This window comes from Plectropomus leopardus, chromosome 3, assembly GCF_008729295.1.
Source record: "Plectropomus leopardus isolate mb chromosome 3, YSFRI_Pleo_2.0, whole genome shotgun sequence".
Classification (NCBI taxonomy): domain Eukaryota; kingdom Metazoa; phylum Chordata; class Actinopteri; order Perciformes; family Serranidae; genus Plectropomus; species Plectropomus leopardus.
The window spans coordinates 11,846,309-11,873,418 of NC_056465.1; the positions used below are offsets into that span (position 1 = coordinate 11,846,309).

General features: G+C 38.4%; 3 protein-coding genes across 3 annotated transcripts in view; 2 read left to right on the forward strand and 1 right to left on the reverse strand.

The window, feature by feature from the left end:
• The window catches only part of tie1 (tyrosine kinase with immunoglobulin-like and EGF-like domains 1), a 49,045-nt gene extending 40,470 nt beyond the window's left edge, over nt 1–8,575 (reverse strand). Inside the window, exon 1 of the mRNA XM_042514527.1 lies at nt 8,524–8,575. The gene's annotated coding sequence lies outside the window, so the exon portion shown is untranslated. The remainder of the gene's footprint in view (nt 1–8,523) is intronic.
• c3h1orf210 (chromosome 3 C1orf210 homolog) lies at nt 109–9,497 on the forward strand. The gene is made up of 4 exons (XM_042514542.1): nt 109–222; nt 6,337–6,921; nt 7,472–7,666; nt 8,577–9,497. Exons 2-4 carry the CDS (start codon nt 6,864–6,866, stop codon nt 8,774–8,776), a joined length of 453 nt encoding a protein of 150 aa, XP_042370476.1. The 5' UTR covers nt 109–222; nt 6,337–6,863; the 3' UTR covers nt 8,777–9,497.
• Nucleotides 9,498–10,832: 1,335 nt separating this feature from the next.
• Nucleotides 10,833–27,110, forward strand: part of ap1m3 (adaptor related protein complex 1 subunit mu 3) — a 35,407-nt gene continuing 19,129 nt past the window's right edge. Inside the window, exons 1-5 of the mRNA XM_042483619.1 lie at nt 10,833–11,016; nt 19,030–19,186; nt 19,771–19,838; nt 21,148–21,278; nt 26,837–26,984. Coding sequence (XP_042339553.1) covers nt 10,975–11,016; nt 19,030–19,186; nt 19,771–19,838; nt 21,148–21,278; nt 26,837–26,984 — 546 coding nt within the window. The 5' untranslated portion in view covers nt 10,833–10,974. The remainder of the gene's footprint in view (nt 11,017–19,029; nt 19,187–19,770; nt 19,839–21,147; nt 21,279–26,836; nt 26,985–27,110) is intronic.

Consider the following 27,110-nt stretch of genomic DNA (forward strand, 5'->3'; position numbering starts at 1 on the left):
GCTATTGGACGGAGAGATGCAGAAGTAGGCGGGAGGGAGCACACCTTAGTTACAAAGTTACTCATTAACTTGTCCTTCTGGGAAGCAGCTGCAGAGCACACCTCGGTCAACCTTTGCACAACATTTCTCCATTTTACAGACTAAGCAAAGGAAAATGTAAATGCTGGTGAGAAATGTGAGAGTGGAGAGACGGCAGGTGAACTAGCTGGAGGAAACAACAAGGTAAGACTGGAAATCAACAGCTGCTCTTCTGAAATACAAGTCTCATCCACTGACTGTGTTGCCCTATGTAAATATCACATGAATGTCTTGACATGCTTGTTGGGTTATGGCTTATCTTGTGAACTGATAAGGCAATAATTAACAAATAATGTCACAATGTGCTTAAAATGTGCTTTAAAATGAGTTTGAAAGTGCCCCAAACTACGCAGCGTCAGGTATGTTTGTAGGTTCACTGGTTTACACCACAGTAGATATTAGCGTATGAATTGTTAAACATCGCAGTCACTCAGCAGTTGATGAAGGCCATTCTTTCTTAATACAGCAAAGACAAACAGACAATGTGTTTTGGTGTCATTTCATGCACCTGCCGCATGTTGGCCACTTGCTGTTTGCACACAAAACAGTAACGCACCATTAGCAGCTCACTTTATCCACTTTCTAAGAAGCACGCATTCAGATCTACAGCATTAAGTTATTAAGCAGCCATGGGCTAAAGTTTTTCAAAATATCATTTTTTGTGCTCATGATGCAGGTAATGTGATGTGTTGTTTTATTGTCGGGTTGGCTCTTACTTATTGTGTCCTTGCAGTCTCTCTGTTGACAGTGCCATTATTCAGCTGAAAGGCAAAAACCAAACATGACATTTGCAGGCACTTTACTTAAGCTGGCTTGCCTCATTTTAAACTTAAAAGGGGAAAAGCAAAAGTGCAATGCCTGCCATACCAACAACCAATATTTCACACAGGCTGAGCTTGATGTTCAGTGTGCGAGTTAAATAATCATGCTCATAAACAATGTCCCAGCCAGCTGTTTTTTAACTCACTGCACAATCAGACGTTATGCCGTATCCTTGACAAACAATGGAGCAACCCGACTCCTCCACACATTTTCAAAGCAAGACAGAAATACAGATCCTGGCAGTGGGATAAGAGGGAGGCTTGTTGCTCTGTGGGTTGTTGGGTCGAGGGTCAACAGAAGGACGGCTCTCTGTGCTGTGTGAATATCTGTGATTATCTCAGCCAGCGAGGGAGATGTTTGCTAAGTCAAGTATGATTTGTTGTATGAAGCCAAGGTATTTTGTGTCAGCTGATAAAAAAATGCACTTTGATGTGATTACATTAAGTTTTTTTTTTTTTTAATTTAAATCAAGGTCAGTGGTGGAAGAAGTAAAAATGCTATAGTGTGACAGATTTAGGGGAATTTAGTGGCATCTACTGGTGAGGACTGCAGATTGCAATCAGCTGAAACTTCTTCCAGTCATAATTCCTTCATTGTTCATTGATCAGAAGTTTGTTATTGACTTATCAGCAGATGTTTCTTCCTCTACAAAACAATTTACCTGGTGATTTAAACCAGTAAGAACAGTGAATAAAGCAGATTAATGTTACAAATTAGTGTTTCTCCAAAACTGTTTGGCACATTAGAGACAGGCTGCTAGCCTAGCACCTGCGAATGTGTGCTCGCCTTTTTGCTCTGTTAAATAAAGATCCGGTTCAGGAGTTTTTTACCGAGAGCCAAATTATCTGCACTGGTCTCTTATCTCCAAAACAAATGGATCAGGTTTAACCAGAACTATTTAACCAAATCGGACCAGATTAAAACGGGTTAAAAACACTGAATCAAGCCGTTTCACATTAAAAAAAATAAGTGTTTTTGTGACACTCTTGTCACAGAGGTCATGTTAACTGTGGTGGCCGATGCACAGCCATGTCTAGACCAGTGTTTGGTTTGTGTTTTTGGGCTACTGTAGAAACATGGTGCAACTTCACGATCTCCATAGACGAGGACCCACTCCATATCTAGATATAAACCACTCATTCTAATGTAATGAAAACACAAGGATTATTATTTTTAGGTGATTATATACTAAATAAACCATAATAGTTGTAATTCATTTCTGCCAATATACCCTGCTAAATAGTAAACACTGGACCTTTAAGTGAAAGTACAAAAGTATTATATAATGTACTGAAAGTACGGCATGTTTGGCATTTTAAATTGTTAATACTGATGCATCAAAGAGTTGGTAGCATTTTATTACTGTGGCTTGTCAAGGTGGAATTTTTTATATAGTACTTCATATACAGTTTGGTAGTTTAATCAAGTGATTCCAAATTTTGGGGTCAGGCCTCCTGCAGAGGGGCACAAGAAATCAGAGGGGTCATGAGATGATTAATGGGGTAAGAAATAAGAAAAAAGAATGTTCTCCTACACAAATTAGTATTTGGTGCTATTATGGTAAAATACTAAACTCTCTTTCCTTTGAACCATCTGACAAGTTTATGGAGGGAACTCATTTAGGCCTATTGGTGACACTGCTAACTGCCCATAGACATCTGAAACATGACAAGTGGTCCAAAGGCCTGAAAAGTATAACTTTGACCTGAAAAATGTCACAAAATAAAAGTACAGTATGAAGCTTCATAAAGTCATGCTCAAGTATGGCACAAGTCCCTCAAAATTGTACTGAAAGTAAATGTTCTTATTTTCCACCGCTGCATACATTTTCATCTCAACAAGTATAATCATAAGATTGCTTACAGTTAATTTGTTACAGTTAATTTGTCTGTTCAAAGGAATGTAATCACACTCCACCAGCAGAATCTAATTTTGATGTTTAATTCAGTTTGATGACAGAAAGAACATTTTACACCCTCTGGCCATCATTAGTGTTTAGAAACTGACACTCCACTCACAATTTGGGGCACTGAAACAAAGAATGACTAAGAAACACTGACTCCTTGCTTTGAGAATGATATTCATACACCGTCTCATGCAGACAAAGATGGAAATGTAGCCTCGTACACATGCATGTTAACATACAAACACTAACAGTCGTTGCGCACAGTAGAGCTCACAAACACTACTACATCTGACGCGCACACAGATTTCTCGCTCCCAGGCTTCTCTCGTATAACTCCCGGTGCTGTGCTGCTTGGTGTGTATATTTTGTTGTGCTTTGCCTGTGTGAGGACAGAACAGGAAGAGATAAAGGCAGCCCTGTTGCTGTGTTTACAGCCAACACTGCTGAGGAGAATATCTATGGAAGATGAAGGGGAAGAGGCCTAATGGCTGGCGCGAAGCAGCCGGATCCCTCTTGCTGTGAAAAATCACCTCAGAGCCAAGAAAGGGGCAAAAGAGAGAGAGAGAGAGAGAGAGAGAGAGAGAGAGAGAGAGAGAGAGAGAGAGAGAAAAGAGAGAGAGAGAGACAAATCTTCATCTACACAGCGACAGAATGTAACAACCACATTTTGCAGAAAAGAAAAAAAATGTGGAGGAGAGTCTAAATGAGTTTTACATGTCTTCAGGACTGGGGAGACATTATATTAGAAGTGTGAGGGTTTAATTGCAGCATAGTAGTAGCTTACTTTGGGTTTCTTTCCCCATTTATCCTGCTGGAAGTTAATGTCAATGAAAAAAAAATGCTATTTGTCATGTAGTCATACTTTAACATAAATATAAAGGTCGAACAGTTAATGTCAACTAATAGCCTATGTTTTTTATTAATATGGCAACATTACAATATCATGCAATTATCTTTACTATTTTTAGCGTGTTCACTGTTCATATTGAACGAGTAACATTAAGTGTTATGTATGGTTATATGGTTAAATGTGGTTATTCATGTTTTTGCAGAAAGCTAGATGAGACAACACGTTCTCATCCCCAGTCGTCACATATCGCCACTTTGTCAGTGGACTTCCACATCTACATATGACGTGCCTGCTTTAAATGCCACAGGATTCTGCAACCAATGCCATCAACAAGAGCACAAATTTAGGGCTACATAAGCATGTGGTTACATTTAGAAAAAAACCTCATGGTTTGGCTCTACATTCATACAGGAAGTAATCAGCTGGCTCCCGGGTGGAAGTCTGGGGTTTGTAGGACCCGTCCACCACCTTCCTGCCCACCCTATAGGGCAGCTCCCAATGTTATGTTGTTACTGGCAGCGTTTCGGTCTGACACCGTTGGATGGCATATCATACAGCTGCATTATGAACTGAGGCCGATATATCGTGCCGCCATGAAAGGTAGCTTTTGGCGTCGCTGTCTAACACTGAAACCACTGATAAAGTGGCAGTATTTGACAACTTTAGAATGAGAATGGTCTGGGTGTGAAGATCAATAACACTCTCTGGACATTATGGTCATAACCAGCAGTCAAATAGCTTAGCTTAGCACAAAGACTAAAAACGGGGAAACAGCTAGCCTGGCTCTGTCAAAAACCTACAAGAAATTAATGTGCAAATGTTTGCAAATGTGCAAACCAAAGCAGGTCCTTATATGACAGAAAAAATAACGCTTGGTTTTGCGTTAGTGCAGCTAAAATATGGCCTTATTACTGATTTTTGGAAACATGAAATGTTGATGTCCTAACATGATAAAAAATAAAATTAAATAACAAACTTGAAAATGATCATTAAAAGGAGGAGCAGGAAAAAAAGTCCTATAAAACCATGACGTGGTACATCTTAGAATAAACAACACAGGTAGAAAAAATCATCAAAAATATAGGCGCTAGCAAGGCATGTAAAACATAAACTACAGTCAGTGCACAGTGGATGTCATGCATGAGGACAGAACTTGTTTGACTGCATCCTCACAGCTCTACTGAAAACAGAGAACAACCTGTAGACTCATGCAAATATCTAACAAATTAGCTGTGCACAACATCCTCTTTCTTTCAAAACAAGCTACTCATGTTCAACATCATTGGAAATGTGCTTTTTCCCTTTCTTCCAGGGAGTTACATGAGAATATTAGTATCACTATGTACTATGTACGTATGTAGGGTAAACAGAGAGCCACAGCCAGCAGCCGGTTAGCTTAGCTTAGCACAAAGGCTTAAAACAGGGGGATACAGCTACCCTGGTTTTGTCCAAAGTCCAAAAGCTATCACTAATTATGTACTATTTCATTTGATTAATCTTTGAGAAATCTAAGTTTGTAAATGACAAATTGCCATTTTAAAGAGGGTCAAGTGACAAGTCTCAGCAAAGTAAAAGATCTAGCTCCACATTCAGGGTAGCAGTTTCCTGTTGTGTCGAGTCTTTGAGCTGACTCCAACTTCTCATGTAAGGGCATTTTCAAAACAGGTACAATTGATTCATGCCGTGCCTGAGTACAATTACATCCCTTCTCCACTTCCCGCCACTCAGCTTTCACATTTGTAATGTTGTTTGTGTTAAATAATAGTCCACTTCCGTGTTTTGGTACTATTGGTTTTCACACCTGACAGAAGCCGTACCAGAGTGCACATGAACTGTACTCAAGACCACTTTTACAAGTGGACCTAGGTATGGATCACCGAACTGTGCCTGGATATGGTAGGCTACACAGTGTTCACTCTAATCTAATAAACTGGACTCTGGGGTCAAGTGTACTCAGATCCGGGCCCTGGTCGCTGATGTGGAAGCCACAGCTCTACGAAATAAGTATAATTCTCAAAATGTCAAAGTTTTCCCTCGGCACCTAAAAGCAGTCATATTTGATGGCATCAATATGGCCTTTATATTATGGTCATGTTCCATGTTTGTACTTGTAAACAAATAGTCCTTGCTAGGCCTTTATTGTCCTTTGAGAATCATAAGTTATGTGGGTCTAGCATTGTAGGAAGCGAGCGATGACGGATACATGGTGAGATTCTTTAACACACAAAACACCACACACACAAATTAGTGATTTTAACAGTTAGACCTTCGGAGGAAGGTACTGCAGTATGTGGCACTTCCTGTTTGCGACACACTTTTCCTGTTGTGGATGATATCCTCCTGAGCCCCTGACAGTTTGTACTCAATTATTACTTCTGGATTTCAGCAGAGTCTCCTTTTTTATGATGACACTCTCACTCTTCATACATACTAAGTGAAATATTTAGGTCATTTGATTTTTTATGTTCTTTTTGTGTGGTTCAGTTATAAAATATGCATTTGCCGGCACAAAGAGTCCAAAAGAATTCAAAGCCAAAATGCGCATGGGAAACAGGGTTATTGTAGTTTACTGATACTTGGAAAAAGCATAGTTTTTCTGTTTGAAAAATGTCTTTGTAGGCAAGTGTGTATGATTCATGCTGATTTATTTCACTATTTCTCTTGCACACTTTCTTTAAAGGCTCATTTGACTGCAAGGAGAGGATGCCAGCTTAATTTCAACTAATACACAGGATGATAACGCTGCCAGCACCTTTCACTTGAACTGAGGAGTCCCCTGTCACTCAACCTTGCCACCTAGTGGAGCTTTAAAGGTTTAACTCCCTGCTGGTCAACAGAGATCTGCCAGACAACTACCTCCCTCATCTGGGGAGATGCCTGCCCTGCAACATTTCCCACAGATCCCATTTATTTTGCACCTGCTGAAGACAACACAGCACTAAGCAGCTTTGCACATTTACAAACATCTGTTGGTGAAGAAATTAAAACCTCCTCTCCAGCAACAGTTACAGGAGTTCAAGAGATTCCCAATTAGCAGGTCACAAAAACAGCTGTTTGACTGACATACGTGTGATATGCACACATGATCCATGTTTCTATGTTAGAGTTGATGGTGCCCCAAAGCAAGAGCAACCAACAAGAAGCAAATTGAGCCACACAGGAGAAGTCTGTCCCTGAAAGAGACTGTAAAAACGAAAGCTAAGCCAAATGGATCCATCATCAAACGGCACGCTCACTACAGCTACACTACCAGCAACACAAAATGGTAAGAGCTGCATTGTCACACAGAAACAATTTATTTATCCTCATGGAAAAAATACTGTGAGTATTGCCAGTTTTAGTCTGAATCAGGTTGTAGATAATTTCTGGTATAAAAAAGCCATGTTAAAATGAGTAAAAGAAAACGAAATGTTTGTTTCAGAAAATATTGTGGTTTCACAGCATCATAGTAGTACAGAATTATTATTATTATCAGTTTCAATGATCCTTGATTTTTTTTTGGTTGAAAAAATAATTTATTACTGTTACTAAAACTTGAAAGCTTTTTTTTTTTTTTTAATGCAACTATGTGTAGAAAGTCTCCCTTTTAAAAATAGTTAAAATAAACTTAAGTTTCTCCGTCCAGGTGCTTTTTTTTTCTAGATAAGCCAATGTATGCGAATGATAACCATCAATTTTCATACCACAGTATACCTTGAAACCATATACTGCTGCAACCCTTGATACAACTGGTCTGAGGTGGGACTGAGCAGAGATTTGGTTATTCAGGTGCTTTCCACAATAACAAGGATGTGATTCAATTCCTTCTCTTGCAGACACTTTGGCAAACAAGACAACAAAATACCAGTCTCACAACTGGGAGTTCCTGGTGGCTGTCCTGGTCACAGCCATCTCTGTCTCCATCATCATCGCCCTTCTGGCTAAATGCCAGGTGGTCCGGCGTTACCTGGCCAGCTACAGGCACACGAGGCTGAGGGAGACAGACACCATCAGCCATTGCGATCCTGCAGGTGTGTGATTTTTTATTTTTCCCACAGCACCGATGTCAATATAACCAAACTTAATTTTCTTTGTGAAGTTGTGATATTTCACCAAAGCTTTTATATTTAAGTCTGGAATAAATATCAAAATGCAGAAAAACATCAATAAAAAGCCTTAGTTTAGCCTTTAGGAAGAAAAAAAAGCCTTTAGTTTTACGGCTCGCTGTTTTCCCCTAAAAAGCTGATATACCAGTTGTATGCTACCTGCCCAGCACCAAAAAGCAGCAAAAAGTGTTCGCAACTAGCCTTGTGTTCTAAAAAAAACCAAACATTTCAAACCATTTTCATTTTAAAGTGATGTCAGTGTTGTGTTTACACCTTGTTGTGCTGCTCCCAGGTGGCCAAAAAATCAGTTAAGCACTTGATCAGCAGGGGTGTGGCTAACATTGAGAATAATAATTATGCTTATTGCATGTGTAATTGTAATTTTATGCCCACACATTTTTTTAACAAAACATAGCTGAGAAAACGCTGACTCTTAAACAGGAAGATATGATGCAACTGCATTTTTGGTTCAAATCATTATTGCCTGTGCTTTATAAGGTTCATTCTGTATTTGAACGTGAAACACCGCAATCTATCATGGTCAATAACTGGATGGAAATATGATGGTTTTCGTTAAGACGCACTCTGCTTGTTCTCTGATAAAACAATAAAAAAGCTCAAGTAGGAGAAACATGTCTGTCAAACTTCGTCTGATGACATAAATCCAGTTCATTAGTCTCTGTTAAAGCAGCTACAGGCTGAACCTCAATGTGACATTCAGCTTTCAATCATTTTTTCACACATCAATCCCATCGTCAATTATAATGTCATATAGGACTTACCTTTAAATGACTGTAATGCAGTCCAACTCTTGTGTTTCTATCACTGCTTCCAGGCCTGGAGGTGGAATTCGCCATGCACAGTGGACGTGGAATTAACCCTCACTGCATCCCTCCTGAAGGCGAGGATGATGATGACGGCTTCATCGAGGACAACTACATCCCAGCCAGCGAGAGAGCGAGGGCTGAAAGAGCAGCAGAGAACATGGAGGACACGGAGGAAGAGATGGATGAAATCGAATTTACCATTGCTTAGCAGGACTGTCGATACACCGCCTCAGCTGTTTAAACCACTGAAAAACCAACACCACTCCCATGCTGTCTTTACTTTTGAGGAAGATTTATATTGTCACACATAAATAGTTGAAAAAAGTTCAGGAAGGCATAAATTTGTGAACAGCAGTGTTGTGCTGAATGTAAACAAACATTTCACTCTGCACTAAAAAGTAGTGTTTTGTCAGTGACACATAGGTGTAAATACAGTGGGTGAATAATATGATTGAACTTCTTTAATGATAAGCCTATTCAACTGTTTTACATATTATAGAGTGCTGTTGGTAGTAACTTAAACAACACAGGACGCTGTGAGGCTCTGCAAAGTGGTGACCATTTGTTCTTTATAAAACAGCTTTCAGACAGATCATCAGCTTAATGAGCAAAAACCTAATTTCTATTTATATCTTTCTGATAGTGTCGTTACAGCACCACTGTGCATTGTGATTCTTGTGTAGACGTTTTAGGAAAAAAAGGGTACAAAACTAGCTAACTGCTACAACCAAAAATGTAGGCCGATTACAGCCTAGGCTACTTGTAGGATACCTGTTATTTTTAGGATGATATCAATAGACTGTACCTGGGTTCAGTAGGCTACCTTATTAACTCTACTAGACTCATGCGGTTTGGTCAGGAAAGTGTCAATAAATATGCGGAAGCAGCCTGGTCTGTCTGCATGGGTCAGGTCTGATTTTAAATCTAAACTTTTGGTCTTAATTGTCGTTAGTTTGCCTCGTTGGTTTACAAAGTGGAGTCATCACACTCACCTCTTGGTTTAAACTTTACAGTGGGATCAACAACAGTGATTAAGCCTGACACTGTATCTCGAAAAGAGGCCTGGAGCGTTTTGGGGTCCTCTGAGAACAGCCAGCTGATGAGAGCGGTCTGACAGGTCTGCGTGGAGCTGACAGGCGCCTCTTTTAATTGCTCCTACCCGGAAACATGGTGCGTCAAGTTCACACGCACGAGCTGGAACGCAAACGGAACCTCAGCGTTTTCGCCTTCAAAATAAAAGTGTAGAATTTGAAAGCGTTGACTATTTTGGATGCGTATAAATCCATATATATTAGGATTATTTTGATAATTAAGCCCATAATTTAGTTTAAAAAATGTATTATATTGGATAGCTGGATTTTAACAAATGCATTAAATATATACATGCAAACATATCTTAATAATCAATGGCTCAGTAGATTCTACAGGCCTACATGAAATAAAATAAAATAAAATTAATACAATATTCCACCACAAGGTCTGCATTAAAGTGAAAGTACAATCATTATATCATTAAAATGTATATAACAAATATAAATCTTAAAACTGACCAGTTTCTTTATTATTGACAAATTGATATGGGATTTTTAATTATCAAGGCAGACCAAATTTCAGCTAGCATACTTACTTCTGTGTAGTTAAATCATGCATGTGTTTCTTATTCCTATATAATTGTGGTTTAACAGTTAAAGATGAATGTGTTATTCTCAAATAAAAGTAGTGAAACTTGAAAAGTATAATACTCTGAAATATATTTTAACTTAATTTTATTAAATAATAGTTTTATAGTGATTAGTCTCAATGTAGAAATCAATGTAAAAAAGAGAGAGAAAGAAATTACCCACTTATTTTGAATTAAAACTCCAGTAATCAGAATAGACTTAAAAGTACTGTGTTTGAAACGAAATGTGCTTGATGGTTTATTGTTAAGCCTAATGTGCTAGGTCTATTTAAAGTTGACTACTTTTGATGCATTAACATATAGACCTACTTGAAAGTTGAAGTTTTTTGAGGTGAAGATAATTCTAACTAGCATACTACCGCTACCTTTAGTCTAATTTACTTAACGAAAAAAGGATACCTCAAAAATAGACTACTTTATTAGCCAGCAGTTGCGTTACAATGTATTTATTTAGCCTACTTAACGCCAGTGGTAATCTTAGGTGATAAACAAAATCCCCTTACCTAACCGCCGGAAGTTGCATTTGTGTTACTGTCATGTCGCTTGATGCTCCGCTCCGGAAAAGCAGCGAGTTGCAGTGAAACGCAACGACTCAAGAGAGTGGAGGAGTGGAGGAAGGAGGATGATGGGAGCGAATATAATCCCCCTTAAGTGACCCATATTTTACAGTAGACCTAAATATTATCTAGGCTAGTTCTAGTTCTCGAGGATTTTTCTCCACCAAGATGTCGGCGTCGGCGATATTTATCCTCGACCTGAAGGGAAAGGTAAGTTTGTGGCGACTTGTTGTTGGGGGAAGTTGACATCAGGGTAATCAACGAAGCACCTGCTACTAATTAAACCCAGTGTGATAGCTCCTGTAAAGTCCAGAAATTGACGGATATTTTTGTACTGCAGCAACTGTACATAATACTTACATTTCCTGGCACAGACATGCTAACTTACTGCTACTGTATGTGTCCTGTAACCCTCATGTAGGACAGGCAGCAGTCAGGAAGAGAGGCTCAACTGGCCAAACTCGTTTAACCAATGCTCAGTATACACAGAGGGCTTGTTCGTGTGCAGCGAGGCAGCCTTTATTCATAGTGATGTGTCCTATTTCAAAGTTTAAAACTTTACTTTCAGCTGCTCCAAAATGTTGTCCTTTAAAAAGTATTACTTAATGTGATGGGAACATTTTCTACAACATATTGCCAAAATTGTGTCTGGACATGGGGTTTTTCTTTCATTGGAAATGCATTTTAAGAAACAAAACTGTAGGCATTGGTATGCTACAGTATCAAGTAAGCCATTAAGAAGCAACAGCTTTATTAAATACTCTGTCTTTTTTAAGCTGAAATGCCAAATATTGAATTGTGAGAATTTTCTGTTTGTATACATATAATTTAAAGCTGCAACCAACAATTACACAACAAGATAAATTGATGACATTATTAGTATATTGGTTAATCAAAGGGGTTGACAGATTATCAGCCTGGCCAATTATTGGGGCCAATATTTGGCATTTTGCCAAATATCTGTATAGGCGTTTCATTTTAATGATTGATGATAAATTTAATTAATTCGAAAAACCTCAGGGAGCTGTTTTTATTTATTCACTTGACATTTTAAAAAAGTTGCTGGGAACTTTCTGTATATGATGGCGAAAGTTTCACTTTTGAATAAACATTTACAAATGGCATTTAAACAAAGTTTTGTGTATATATAGTTAAATATCGACAGAAATATTTTTATTTTTATTGTGAATGCATATTGGTTCCAAAAATCAGTAATTGGTCTCATTAACTACTAATAATTGCTATTAGTATCGGCCCCGAAAAACCAATATCAGTCGACCCCAAGTTAATCATTTATAAAATGTCAGAAAATAGTGAAAAATGTCCTTCACAGTTCCCCATAGTACAACCTGATGTCTCAAAGCTGCTTGTTTTGTCCAAAACAACAGCCCAGCACCCAGCCTATACAATTTCTTACCAGAACCCTCAGAAAACCAGCAAATGTCTACATTTAAGAGGTCTGGAAACCATGAATGTCTTTGCATTTTTGCCTAAAAATGATTAATTAATTAATTAACTAATATAAAAGTTGATGGTTGGGTATATGATAATATATTGAATATCAGTGGGTTTTGGATCATTGGTCAGATAAAACCAGGAATTTGTAGATTTAAATTGTGCAAAATTTTTACGCACACATTTTCTCAATGTTCTGGCATTAACAGCCCGAATAATAAAATAATAGTCAGTTCTTTTGATAATGTCCTCAGCTACATCCTTAATATCATTACGGACATTTTTAACATTTCGAAACATTCCCCCCAAAAAATCTAATTTACTGGTATTTGTGCAGTGGTGTAGGATGGATAGAAGAGAGCACTGAATTTTTACTACTTCATAAGGTTTTACATCTAAACCTCACAGGGTTAATTTATTTGAGGACAAGATAAGGAATTGCTGACGAAGCCTTTTATGCTTGACAATACAATACCCATCAGGGAAAAGGATCAGACCCTCAAATCCTGAATGTCTGATTGCACAGATTAAAGGTTTTCTCTTTCCCTATCTATCTATCTCTGCCCTGGGGCACATCAGTAGCTCTTCACCTTCAGTCTCTCTCCGTGTGTCCTGACCAGTCGAGGTCCTCTGTCCTCTATGTTGTATTGTAGTTTCATTAAAAACACATTTACCTAGAATGTTGAACAGGATGAAAATATTCAAAATGACACCAAAAATGAAAATAATCATGTAGACAATCTTGTAGACATCACCCAAACCTGTAAACAGGTCACTTCACTGCACACATTTCTAGACACGGTGGGAAGGCGACAGCTACCACAGAATCCACTTTCCACCACTGCCCTTTATCCTTCCACCCTCAGGCTCCCTCCCCCTCTCTAAGTTGTAGCTCCTGGGCACTAGACCACAAACTGCTGGCTGCTGGGACCTGCTATGTAGACTCAAATGTCAGGCTATTGAAATCAGCATGGCGTCATTTGTTCTCAGTGAAGTTTGGTCCATAATAAGTAACCGCAAATTTCAAGCACAAAGGTGTGAGGTTTGAAATCTTGCTTTTTTTGGGTTTTTTTTATTATGTGTTTATTTGTTCAGGAAGGGGGGTGCATATTCAACCACAGTGTAAATGTACCAAAATTAGGCTCATTTTCAGTAGTTAAATCAGTTTTTATTGATTTCCGTTTCTTGGGATGGGCACCACTTTGGTTCAGACTGAAATATCCCATCAACTGTGAAATGGATTGCCATCAAATTTGGTGCAGACATTTGTGGTGCCCAGAGAATAAATCCTCAAGGCTTTAGATATTCCATAGACTATATGCAATAAAAGATGCAGTTTTTTTTCTTGGAGCCAGAAGTGACTGAATTTGGATGAAACTGTGAAGCTGTGGATGACTCACAGACGTTAGTGACGCCTTTGCAGACAGCCTGTGAGTCAAGTGGTCCTGCCCTTAAATATGCGTATTTTAGGCCTTAATAAAATGTAAATGAGTGAGTTAAAAAGAAATTTGCTATTGAGACCAAAACTGATTTTTGTTTCAGGCTGTTAACATGTTTTAATCCACTATAAAATTGCTATTGCTTTTTTAACATGGGGGTTTATGGGGATTGACTCGCTTTTGGAAACAGTTTCAAGTGGTGTCATTTAATGAACTGAGGTTTTTGGCACTTCATTGTTCAGCCTTGGTGGTTGCCTCATGGTGATTCCCTGACTTTTCATCTGGCACCACCAGCAGGTGGAAATTCTCATATTTGTGGACAAAGTTTTTGTAATCTTAAATAAATGATCTACCTATCAGCCTCAGTAGCACATTGCGTCTAGTGCAAATTAGCAAATTTTAGCATGCTGCACCAACATAGACTTCTCACTGCACTGCCGCGCCTCACAGCCTCACAGAGCTGCCAGCATGCATCTTTACTCTTTTTGTTAACCTCTAGCTGTTTAGAAAAAAAGAGGCACTGTGAGCTTGCACAATGTTAAATGGTTGCAATTGATGGACCAACTCAGTGGTGTCTTTTTGCATTCTTGAATGCACCATTATTTCATCTGCAAGTAAGCTGCTGTTACTCTAAAATATCATCATTATTCTGCTATATTTTTCTCAGAGTGATAATGGAGTTATGCTCAGAGATTTGTGCAGTGATTGCTTTTCAAACAGTTGATGGGTTATACAAGCTGACAATGGAGTTCATTTCTGTCCCAGTTTGCCTTCCAGTGATACACTCCAGTGAGGGTTTTGTGGTTGCCCTTTCCCTTTAGAGGTCAGCAGCGAGTGGTTCCTATTGATTTCACACATTGTAAACTTTCACTGATTGCCTCATGTGTCCCAATAACTAAATCCCTGGTATAAGAATCCCTTGGTGTGTTTTAAAGCCAGCAGCGGGCTTAAAAAAAGAAGACCATGTTGTTGTTTTTGTGAAATTTAAGCAAGATGACAAAAATTGTGATTCGGATCACCACAGCAAGATCTTATACTGCTGTAGTAAATGACATTTTAAATTTGACTTCCTAACTTTTATTGCACAATTTATACTATTCTTCACCATGTCTCTGTCTAGTATTTGCCTTATTTTCAATCTGTTATATGTATTTTTATATTTTGTTTTTATTCCATTCTGCCTCCTCTCTGTCTATTTCTGCTGCCAAAAAAATGTCTTATTTTTTTCCTAAACTGTTTCTTTTAAAGCTTTACTCTTTAACTCAGGACTCCTCTGAGGTACCTGTCATTTGTGAAAGTCATGCATGATAAGATTTGTAGGAATGCAATGGAGGATGTGATATTTGTATTAAGTATTCGTAAATGCCACCCCAACTTTGCAGAATATGTTTTTATGTATGGTGTGTTAACACACCCACAGTAGAATTTAATGAGACCTGGATTATTAAGTAGCCGAGCTCTGCTTTGGGGCATGAAATATGCTAACTGTTTGTGTGAGGTGTTCTGTTTGATGTGTTCTGCCTTGGCTGAATATACGACACTGTCTGATGTTTTCCTTTCTAATGTGAGTGTTACTGACACACATTTGAACAAACATGCCACGACAATTGTGTGCTGACTCTTAACCTAAAGGTGAAACATAATTTTAAATCATCATTGTGACTATAGCAAGGACATAAATGTCGCAGCTTCTAGCATCATACAGTTCGTATTGTCAAATAATGAACCTGTTTGCTGGAAACTCCCCTAACACACTGTGCTGTTATCCTCACATGCAGTTATTAGCTGCAGAGTTGGCTGACTGAAAAACACGTGGCTGTTTGGCAAAAAAAAAAGTGAAACACACATCAATATGCTGATAAAATGGAGTTTGACAATGGGTATAGAGCAGTGAGGGTTTTGGTTAAGTGTTGTTGTTTTTGGCCATTTTTAATTTATCCATGGTGCATTTGAAAAAGGGCTGCGACTGATTATTCATTATCCATTTAGTCTACAAAATGTCAGAAAATACAACAAACAAACAAAACAAAGCCCCACAATTTCAACAAACCAGTTCAAAAACACAAAGATATTCAGTTTCCAATGATATAAAAAGTAGAGAAAATCAGCTAATCCTCACATTTGAGGTACCTGAAATGAGCAAATATTTCATGCCATTATTGAAATTGTTCATTTACTATCGATCGAGTCTGTGGTGAATTGACTCAACCCTAACTGACCCCTTGCTCTGTCCCATCCCTCAGACACAGACTATCCCAATGATAGTGTGGAATCAGCCAGCTCTGACACGGGTCTGACATCTACACAGCTGTGCTCCATTGACTCTCACGTAGTCATGTCACACTTTCTTCATTTTTTTAGGCAGCTTTTGTGGATTTTGAGCTAAATGTTGTGCCTGGGGCACATGTAATAGTGATAGTCCCTACCTGGAGAGGTTAAAAGGAGATATGTTTCTTGTTCATTCTAAAGCCAAAATCAAACCCTGAAAAAGTGTAGGGTTGGTCTGGGTTTTGGCAAATCACTGCTTCATTTTTCCAAAAAATTTAATAATGTTTCTTCACGGAGTGCAGTTATGTACAGCGTGAGCTCCATGCTAGCTCTGACAGCATGACGGACCATCACAGAGGGGCGGGGCTTAGCAAAGGGTCATTTCCTAACTAAAATTAACTCTTAAATTGACCAACACTATGACTTTAAATTTGTTCATAGTGATTGTGTGTATATTCTGCATTAATAAGTCTGCTCAAGTCAGTCTGCTGATCTCGTCCTGTTTGAGACAGACCGATCATGTTTCCACTGTTATTCTCTTTCTTATGTTTTTCTATCAAAGTTTACTACTTAGAACTACAAAGTGAACTCCTGGATACCTTTCCAGGGGTCCTCAGTACTGCAGCTCTTTTGATACAAAGATTTGTCTGTACCTCGTTCCCTGTCTCTGGTGACCTCTGAACTCTTTGCTCTGTGGTTTCTGTCTCCTCTCACAGAAGCCGAGCAGTGGCCTGTTCATATCTTTTATTCTCCCTCAGATTACTTTACTTTCCTGGCATTTCCCTGTTGTTTATTTCTTATTTCCTCCTGCCTTTGTTGTATGCTGCCCCTGTGTGACCCCTATGCAACAGACTTCTCTATTAAAGAAAGGGGGGAAGCTTTTGTTTGTGTGTGTGTGTGTGTGTGTGTGTGTGTGTGTGTGTGTGTGTGTGTGTGTGTGTGTGCATGCTTGCGTGTGTCATCTAGATCCCTCAAGCATAGAAGCTTTGATCTCTTTCTTCACTTCACTCTGTGTGTACGGACTCTGGCAAGACTGCTGACTCATCTTGTTGTGTGTGTGTGGTGGTTTCTGGGTCTAAATTAAGTAAAATTTTAATAATTCGTTGAAAATCATTTTTAAGGCATTACAATTTTGTAATTATGTGAGGTAAACAAGTACCTTTCTGTCATTTTTTCATCACTTTAGGTCCACTTACTACAAGTGCTTTCTGCAGTGTAACTTGAGTTTCTGTGTCATCTTTTCATTGTTTGGACCTGTTTTTTTCCCTTTTCTTGTGTGTCTGTTTTTTTTAGTGCATCCACAATGGAGTTTGTTTGCTTGCACACAGCCTGTTTACTCGTGATTTGTCAAGACTACTTGGGCTACAAACGGAAACAGAAGAAAAGTCTTGTACCTGCCTACCATGTACAGTTTCTATCAGAATGTCAGTCTTAGATTTAAAGAGGGCGTCTTTTATGGACTCAGCAAGTTGCACTGATGTTCAACCTTTCAAAGGCAGAAATACCAAGTTCTCCAGTGACGCTTTTCTCAAAAGAACAGAATGCAATGCAGTCAAAAGAGGCTCCATTTTTAGTATTGGGAAAGCTGCAATCATAGAAGTGTCCACGAGTAATTTACTGGCTATTTAATTGCACACCCAACTTTTATACATTTTTTGCTGGTTTTATAGGGTTTTTGAAAGCCAAAATGTAAAATTTGGGGACTCACTGACAAGGAAGAGGAGTTAAAATACAGATAAGGAAAAGTGGTTGTACAAGGAAAAAAAGATTTTGTTTGTGTTTTGTAAGAGTGAATGAAGTTTTATGTTTTAAATTCTTAGGCACTTAGGTTTTCATTAATGTCTTGCAACTTTTAAAACGGTGCTTCTTTTGGCATTTCGCCAAGTTTTTGAGCAAGGGGGAAGACATGCAACTAACGACTCCAGCCAGAATCAACCCGGGATGTTGCGTTAACATTGTATGTGCAATATAACCACTAGGACAAAAGGTCACTGTGTCTTACAACTATTAACCAGCATTTGCAGTAACAAAGTTGGCACAGTATTGTTTGCTATAATTTCAAACCTGATTATCAATGAAGATTTGTTGAGGTTTGTTTGAGCTCCTGTTTGATTTTATCTATTTCTATATTTCAAACATATATTTTAATTGCACATTAGCACTAACAATTTGCCTCAGAGGGCTTTACAGCATACAGCATCCCTCTGTCCTTGGACCCTCACAGCAGACAAGGAAAAAAAACAAAAAACCCTTTAACAAAACAAAATGTAAGGGAAAAAAGTAATAAAAAAAATAAATTCTTGATATAAAGCAAACTCTCAATATACAAAATTCTCATAAACACCATAAATAAATGTCAAATATTTAAATGTTCAAAAAGTAGTAGGAAGAGGTATACCCCTACATTGTCCTACCGTTTCTCCATAACTCAAACAGTTAACTCACTATTTAACATACGTATATACAACTCACAGAAAATTATGAACAACCCAAATATACACCCAGTGTTAAATCGGACATAAATCTAACAAATAAATACTTCATGTTCAAACTACCAACCCTTTCTCATCCCAGTGCCTATTAAAAATGTTTTATTTTATATCCTCTTAAATTTATTTGTATTTGGATTTCAATTAAGTTCTACATCCTAATCATTCCACAAAATGAAACTTACGAACACAGTGTTTTGTTGTTGCTGTTGTTTTGATATAAATATAATCCCTCTTTCTGTCTGAGAACATTTTTTACGCTAAGTAAATCAATATCAATTTTATCAATTATTTGAGCAGTCTTCTATTCAACCAGATGGACTTCAGAGCATGTGACTTTAAAAACGGTGTGTTTCATGTTGAGAGGGTGGTCATTCATCATCAGATATTCAAATTGGAAGCACATGGTGTTATTTCCCTCCGTGAGGTTAGAGTTTCTTCAGTCAGTGGCTCTTGACGCATGTTTACGCTCAGGTTTGGTATTTTAGCAAAAAGCATTTAATAACTGGGTAGCGGTTCTATAATAACCTCTCTGCTTCTATATTTTGTTTTGTTTTACATTATGGATCCAGGTGCTAATCTGTCGTAACTACATGGGGAACATGGACATGAATGAGATTGACCATTTTATGCCCATCCTGATGAAGAGAGAAGAGGATGCGGAGATGACACCTCTGGTCACCCACGGCTCCTCGCACTTCCTGTGGATCAAGCACAGCAACCTCTACTGTATCCATTTGAGTTTGTGTGTTTCTACTTAAATGTCACAGCCTTCCCATCAGTCATATCTCCAGAGAAATTAGTAAATATAAAATGTAGTAGAAATGTACAGCCTCTAACACAAATACCTGAATGGTCTCTACACTAAGCTGTCTGCAGCTCCATAACAAGTCCTGTGCTTCACATCTCAGCAGCAGGCAGCTTCACATCTTCTGTATCATCACTTCATGTTTCTCAGCCAGTTGAAAAATTGAACACAGATTCACTGTGATGTGTTATGCACTGTATATCCTCCGTGCTCAATGCAAGATTGGGCAGTCAGACTTCCTCACACATTATTAATTCAGTATGATATTGCAGTTGTGGTATTCCCACCGCACTGCATTAGACAACTGAGCTGTTTTACCTCCCTGTGGCCATGTTCTCAATTGCTTGCAACTGTGATGCATTCTGCTAACTTTTATTTCATTGCATTCATCTTATAACCACCCACAGTCTCTCAAAGATGTTCACTTTATGCCTCCATCTGTTCATTCAGCTCAGATATTGCCAGTTGCAGATGTACAGTTATTTCTTGACAGACTGTTCTTTAGTGGTGGCGATGACGAAGAAGAACGCCAATGCTGCCCTGGTGTACTCGTTTCTTTATAAAATTGTCCAGGTGCGTCTGCTTCATGATCTCTACTTTCTACTTATATTCACTTGCGCTATCAACCTAGCGAGCCTGATTAAAATGTTAAGTGATTATTTGTATCATTTTGGCTTAAGTCAGGCTCTATTATATTGGCAAAAACGAGTGAAGATGTCCTCATTTTACTAACTGAGGAAAGCAAAGTGGGCTTTCTTCTTCTGAGTGCATTACTTTCTAATGCAGGATACCTATTAGTGTATTTTGACCCTATACTATTCACTTACTGTACCATTTTCAAAATAAGTATGTGATTTGTTTGTTTTAAGCCTATTATGGTATGTAAAGATGGAAAGCATGACAGATCCCCAAAATTGAAGGCAAAACATCAGTATTGCCCCCTGGTGGCTGGATGCAGTATAGGTCATAAAACCTGTCCCCTCTGTGTTTGTCGATGGGACATGGGCCTAACTAAAGAATCAAAAAGTCACATTTTTTGCGAAAAATAGCTCTTATCACACTGATGTATGATCGTGTTAATTTTTCTGAGAAGTTTGGTTTTAATTAATCATTTGATGCTATTACTATTACTATGCTATTATTAGTTATTACTTTGGTTGCCACTAGACGGCAATACCTGTGACCAATCACACCTGAAGCACTTGCACTTGCTAAGGGTTTTTTCCTCAAGTCTAAATTCTTGCTTGTGTTGTACGTCGCTTTGGATAAAAGCGTCTGCTAAATGAAATTGTAGAATTGTAGAATTGTAGCTATAAAAAGGGGGTTTGACAGCAAGAAATGGCATTGCTTGTGATTGGAACTTGGAACTTGATATCAAGGCTCCACTTCCTGATTGCTACATGGAAGACTCTGGCTCCAAATGATGTCATCAATGCAGGAAGTGGAGATATGTTGCCCATCTTTAAACACTGTATAGTTTAAACACACTTGTAATACTTCTCCTGTAGCATGTAACACAAAGTTTTGCTGTTTAAGTTGCCTGCATTTTAAACAAAGGTCGCAGATTATACAATATAGACCATTCAGAAATGAGTATTTTCAGTGATCACTGTCGGCATTTGTTTGTGGTTATTATTTGATTATCACATGACCAGCCAACAAGATAACATGCAGTTAAATTAAACCTCCTATTTAATTGGCTGTTACTTTGCTGCATATATCTGTTTGGTTCTGTGCCTTAAAAATAAGTTTGCTTTTGTCTCTTCAAAACAGCCAGCATATGACATAAATGTATACTTTCCTTATCAATTAAAAAAAACCTGTATGCCATGTATCTATTATAGTGTAACGTGTATGTTGAACTGCCTATTTGTGTCTGCAGGTATTTAAGGAGTACTTTAAGGAACTTGAGGAGGAAAGTATTCGTGACAACTTTGTGACGGTGTATGAGCTGATGGACGAAGTGATGGACTTCGGTTTCCCACAAACAACTGATAGCAAGATCCTACAAGAGTAAGAAAACCATGTTAAGATTGTCGTGTCTTATTGTCTACAAGTGACTAATATTGACAAAACTTAAAATTGAAGCAGTTACTGTGCCATTATTTTTCGTTAAAGATAAAAAATGATTCAAATTTCTTGCATTTGCCAAAACTCTGATCATTTATGTGCGCTGGCGCTGTGTTCAGGCATTTTAAGTGTAACATTAATCAGGCTGATGAAGGTATAAGGTTAAAGTTGCAAACTCTCAAAGGCTGTAATGCACTGAGGCACTCCAGTCTGAATTTAATGCAACCACATTAGCTCAAGTGGAGCCTGTATCATCAATCAGGGAATGAAACATGAAAGTTTTTCAGTGAGCTTTGTATTTCATTCTGTAGTTACCAGCAGAGATGGGAGGAAGAGCGCTCCATGATTCTGTTTGAAGTGCCATTGGCTTTATTTGTTGTTTTTCATTCAACAAAGTACAACTGGTGACTCGAGCTGTAATGAATGGTGGAACTTTATTCAGAGAGTGAAATGAACCACAGCAGCTACTTCTCTTGGGCTTCAGAAGTGTTTTGTGTTCTCAGTGTACAGTGGGTAGTTTAGCTTTTTCCCTCCTCTTGGCTCATCACAGAGGCATGTGCTTCTAGGGAAAAGCTTGATGTTCCCTTTACATTACCCGGACAGCATGGGTTGTGTGTGTACACGATCAGCTTTGCTTCGAATTAATGGTGAACTTTATATTTGAAAGTTCATAATTGCGTTGTACATTGTTTTTATGTCTCAAATGAGATTTTTCTGGTATTATGTGATTAATGTTTAATTTGGTGTGGTGTTTGTGCACCAAGGCTCGGTTGAGATTGTGTGTGTGTGTGTGTGTGTGTGTGTGTGTGTGTGTGTGTGTACAGTATGTGTATTTAGTGTCTGAATAGGGCTGATAATTACCAGGCTCCTGTTGGCACTCAGACACAATGACACCGTCAGCTGGACACACTTGAGACTGAGCTCTGCTCTGCTCTCCTCCAAGGAGACACACAAAGTGTCATTTCTCCCATGCGCAAACACACACCACACACACACACACACACACACACACACACACACACCCCCACCCCCACACACACAGTACACATACAGACAGCCACTGTGTAACTCTGTCTGAAAGCTATTTCAGTTCTCTGACCTTTTCATGACCTGCCTATGACAAAAACGCTTTTTTAAAAAACATTTTAACACTGACAACCTGCTGAAAATATAAATGTGTGTGGGGGTGGGTGAATGCAAGAGCCTGAGTGAGACTGTAGCAATGCACGTGAATGTGTTCATGTGTGTGTCTTGTATGAACGGTGTGTGTGTGTGTGTTTGTGTGTGTGTGTGTGCACGCATGCGTGTCTGTTATGATTGCTATTGTTATGCTAATCTGTCAGTTTGCTGCCAAACCCGCTTCCAGATCTTTTCATTAGCATTTCTGAGGAGAATCAGGGCAAAACAGAACAAACAGCAAAGCAACAAAACAACCCAACGTCGACCTCAAGCCCACTTGTCGCCGCCTTTTATCTCTCAGCACTGTCAGACATTGCTGTGTAACAAAGCATGCATTCAGGACCCTCTCGGTGGGTGGAACTGGGACGGAAAACTAGGGAGAACATTTTGCCTCAATCTGTCAATCAATCTAAAACTTGTTTATTTAGCACTTTTTGTTGTTGACATTACTGTAAATATGAAATGTACACATGGACTGGGAACATGAGCCTTTAGTTTGTTTCATCTTTGTTAAGTAGGCTTTGATTGGCTTCATGGGTCATGACACTTGGCCCATGCTCGAACAGTTCCTCCAAACTCAATTTTGAGTGGCTATAATCAATATTTTCCCAATAACAATGTTTCAAATACCAATGTGAAAGGGTTTGCTCTTTCTGATGAACCCACAGAGAATTATCACCCATATCTGCAGCTTCTCTCAGCTTCACACAGCTTTAAGCTCAGTTTAGCCCACAGCTTTACTGTTTTAGTTCAGCTCTCGTCCTTGACAGAAACAAGACTCGAAAGAATAATGATGTTACTTCATAAACTTGATGGTGTCAGTGTTGTGATCACAACTTCTTTCCGCTGCCCACAAGTGTCAAAAACAAAGCAGTTACAGCAGGTTTAAGGACTAGGAATGAAAATAGGTCATTAGGGAATGGAGCCGGTCACAGCTAACACTGAGAGAGAGGACAGGTCACCAGAGTATCACAGGAGATATAGAGACAAGGGCCACAGCCAACCAGAGGGTCCAAACACTCTCTCTGTGAGATGTCAGTGTTAACCTCTCTATGACTGTGCTGCTTGGTTGAATCGAGGAAGCAGATATAAAATACATCTGCAGTTTCGGTTACCAGAAGAACTGCGCAATCTGGAAATGAGTCTGGAGCAAGATAGACATCTTATTAATACCCATGCTTTTTGACATGTGGACAGTGCAGCTCAACTCTCAAATTAGAAACTGCATATAGAATGCAAATACCATTCCTGTTACTGTATTTAGTCGGCTGTAAAGAAAGACCTCTTACAGATACAGATAGGACATCATATGTGACATTGGTGCTTTAAATCACAAGCACAATGACATTCCAAAATTAGTAAATAATTTCAGCGATGGTGCTGTTATACCCCCCTTGTTGCAGGCAGATTTTTTTGGACAATTGCCAGATTTCAAAACAGATACAGACACAGTTATGATAGAGGAAGTTATGAAAAGGGCTTTGTTACTAATTTGCTCTTCTGCTAGCTTTGCACTTTTGCTTGAGGACAACAGATTTGTGTGGAACATTGGGTCAGTATGTCACTGACTCTGTGGAGAAATGCTCGGGCCTCTGGAGAAGAAGAAAAGGTGAGGGGCAACTGAAACTAGGAGAGGAGAAAGGGGGCAGAGAAAAGGTCAGTGGGGCAGACAGAGGGAGAGGAGATGCTTCAGAGATAGCTCAGTTTGGATCACTGTCACTCTGTGTTTTTATTTGTGTTGGCAGTTAAAACTTATAGCATGTATTTTCATTGAACAATTGATGGAGTTGAATTTAAAGAGATCTGAGGCACATGACTGCAAAACAGCTGTATCCTGTCCTTTTGTGAATATTAGCTGCTTCTCCACAGTAGGTTCAAGAGCGGGTCAACAGCACCAATTCAGATTGTTTACAACAAAGTGCCTAAAAAAACGTTTGTTTTATTAAAATGCCTGCCAAGGTTACTGTACAAATCATCTGGCAGTCATCTGTAGGGTGAGGGCTTTTGGATATTTTTAGCAAGTACCAGACAGAAAATACAAACCATTGTACATTATACAAACATGAAAATAACTAGAAGAGCACTCTGAGATTGGAGACCTCCGCCAAGGCTAATAGTTCAGTCCTTTATGATAATCTGCAAGCACAAGCACTATATGTCAGGATATATTTATAAAACCATTAGAATGATGTTAAAATATGGGTGTGCTAAGCTGAAACCTTGTCATCTGACGTGTACATTTATTTTGTTTCTAAATTGGAAATATTAACATACATGTAGACTGAAAGAACATAATGATCAAGGCGATCTGTTTTGAAAAACAGTTGGTGTAAAAAAAATTACATGTTCACAAGGAAGAAATGTTCAGTTGAGTCCAAATTTATGTTTGCACAGAGAAACAAAACTTATTACACAAACCAGTATGATTTAGTAACTTTATATTTACACACACAATTCATTTTGCTGGTGTTACAGTTGAACTTTAAGGACACTTTTCTGTTTGATTTCTTAGCATTTTTCTGTGGTGATGCAGGACAAACAACACTCCTGTTAATGTAAAATTAGGGGATAGACGATCAGGATGGCACAAGTTTATGTGTTGCTACAGAGATGCCCCAGCCTACAAATCATGCTTGTTTGATACAGACCCGAGCAAAAATCTCACCTTCATCATCATTTTTATATTTTTGTCAGTGAAATTAAAATGCAAATATGCATGACTTATATCACAAAATCTGTGAATATAATCACTATATGATCTGTCATGTCATGCAGCCCTACTTTATGGTCAAGATCCTTGCGAGTTCTTGTGAATCGTGAAATTCAAACATTTATCCTAATATCTCTGGTGAAGTTTAATTCAGACAAGACAGACATGATTAGTTGCATGATATGTGTGTATTTACGTTTCTATAGACACAGCCTAGTATGAGGGAAAGAAAAGAATTGTCTCCACGAAACCAGTGTCCCAGAGTGCTTCATAACGACTGCTCTCTGTATGACGTTTGAACAACTACATGTATTGGCTATCCCAGAATTTTTGATTTTGGATCGGATTTTTTCAATTAACTATGTTTTGTCACAATTGAGCTTTACTATTTTGAGAATTTAATAGGTTAGGGAAATTAGGTCAGTAGTTTTTCTGTGACAAGACTGACAACCTTCACTGAAAACATAACCTCCTTGGCAGATGTAATTAACACTCCAAAACTGGAATAACTGAGAAGACAGCTGTGCAGTGGAAACAAGGCCAGTCAGTGAGAAGCTGACAATGGCAGAGGAGCAGGTGTTTGTGTTAAATACAGGCCTGGTCACATGTTGTTTATCAAGGTACAGCTCCCTCTTTTTCCTCATGACAATTCATTATGTTTCCCTGGACACAGTCAGAGGATTGTTAAAACAATCTCTCCAGCTTCCACTCTAAGAGACAGAATGTAGGGAGGGATGGATGGATCAACAGATTAATATAATATTTTTTGATTAAGAATCAAAAAAGATATTCTTGCTGGTAACTATAATGTATAAATAGATATCAACTGATTTGTTTTTGCCACAGTCAAAGCTATGGAATTGCATTCATTATTGATTAATGTAATGATTTTTTTTTAAACCTGCACCCTCAATATTTTTATTATAACAATTGATCAAATACATAGTCTGTAAAAAAAAAAAAAGGAAATTATTATCAGAGAAGTTCCAAACTGGAGAATACAAACATTTCCTGGTGGCTTAAAGTCCTCTAAGTGACTTGATCCTGGAGTTTTATTTACCTGAGCAACACATAATGGTTTAGTATCATGTAAACAAATGCATGATAATGTTATGTGAAACTGCATTCACAATGGGTTTATGTAAATCAACATTTCCCAAATAAATCCATAACAAATCTTCATACAACATGATTGGAATCCTTCTTTAATTTATTCACACAAGAACAGCTCATTTATTTTGAATCATGAGGTGTGATTAATACAAAATATATTAAAAAAAAACATTTCTTAAGAGAGATTAGGTGCATGTTCGCTGCCATTTCCTTTTAATTTTTCCTTAAGTTAAGAATCTTATTTTGTTGATGAGTCTTGTGGTATTAGTCTTCTGCAGGTGACAGTCTTTAAAGAAGATTAAGAGATTGAATTATTTGACACTGCAGCCATTTCTTGAGATATTTCTCCACAATTGGAAAATTCTGTCTGTCTTAAGCATCTTAATGAGCCCTATGGCCTCATGGGTTTTTTTAGTTGTTCCACTTTGCAGAATAACAGACTGAATATGGAAACAGTTTGACGTGTGTCACAACTTCTCTCTGCTTTTGTCTCTTTCAGGTACATCACCCAGCAGGGTCATAAATTAGAGGTTGGGGCTCCTCGACCTCCCGCCACTGTCACCAATGCTGTGTCTTGGCGGTCAGAAGGCATCAAGTACAGGAAGAACGAAGTTTTCATGGATGTCATCGAGTCAGTAAATCTACTGGTGAGGACAATATTTGCTCTGTCAACATCATATCTTACTTTTTTTCTCAAAAAGAACAAACTGACTCAGCAAAGAGACAGAAAGTGTTATAGACATCCCAGACATTTATTTTGTCTTTTATTTTTT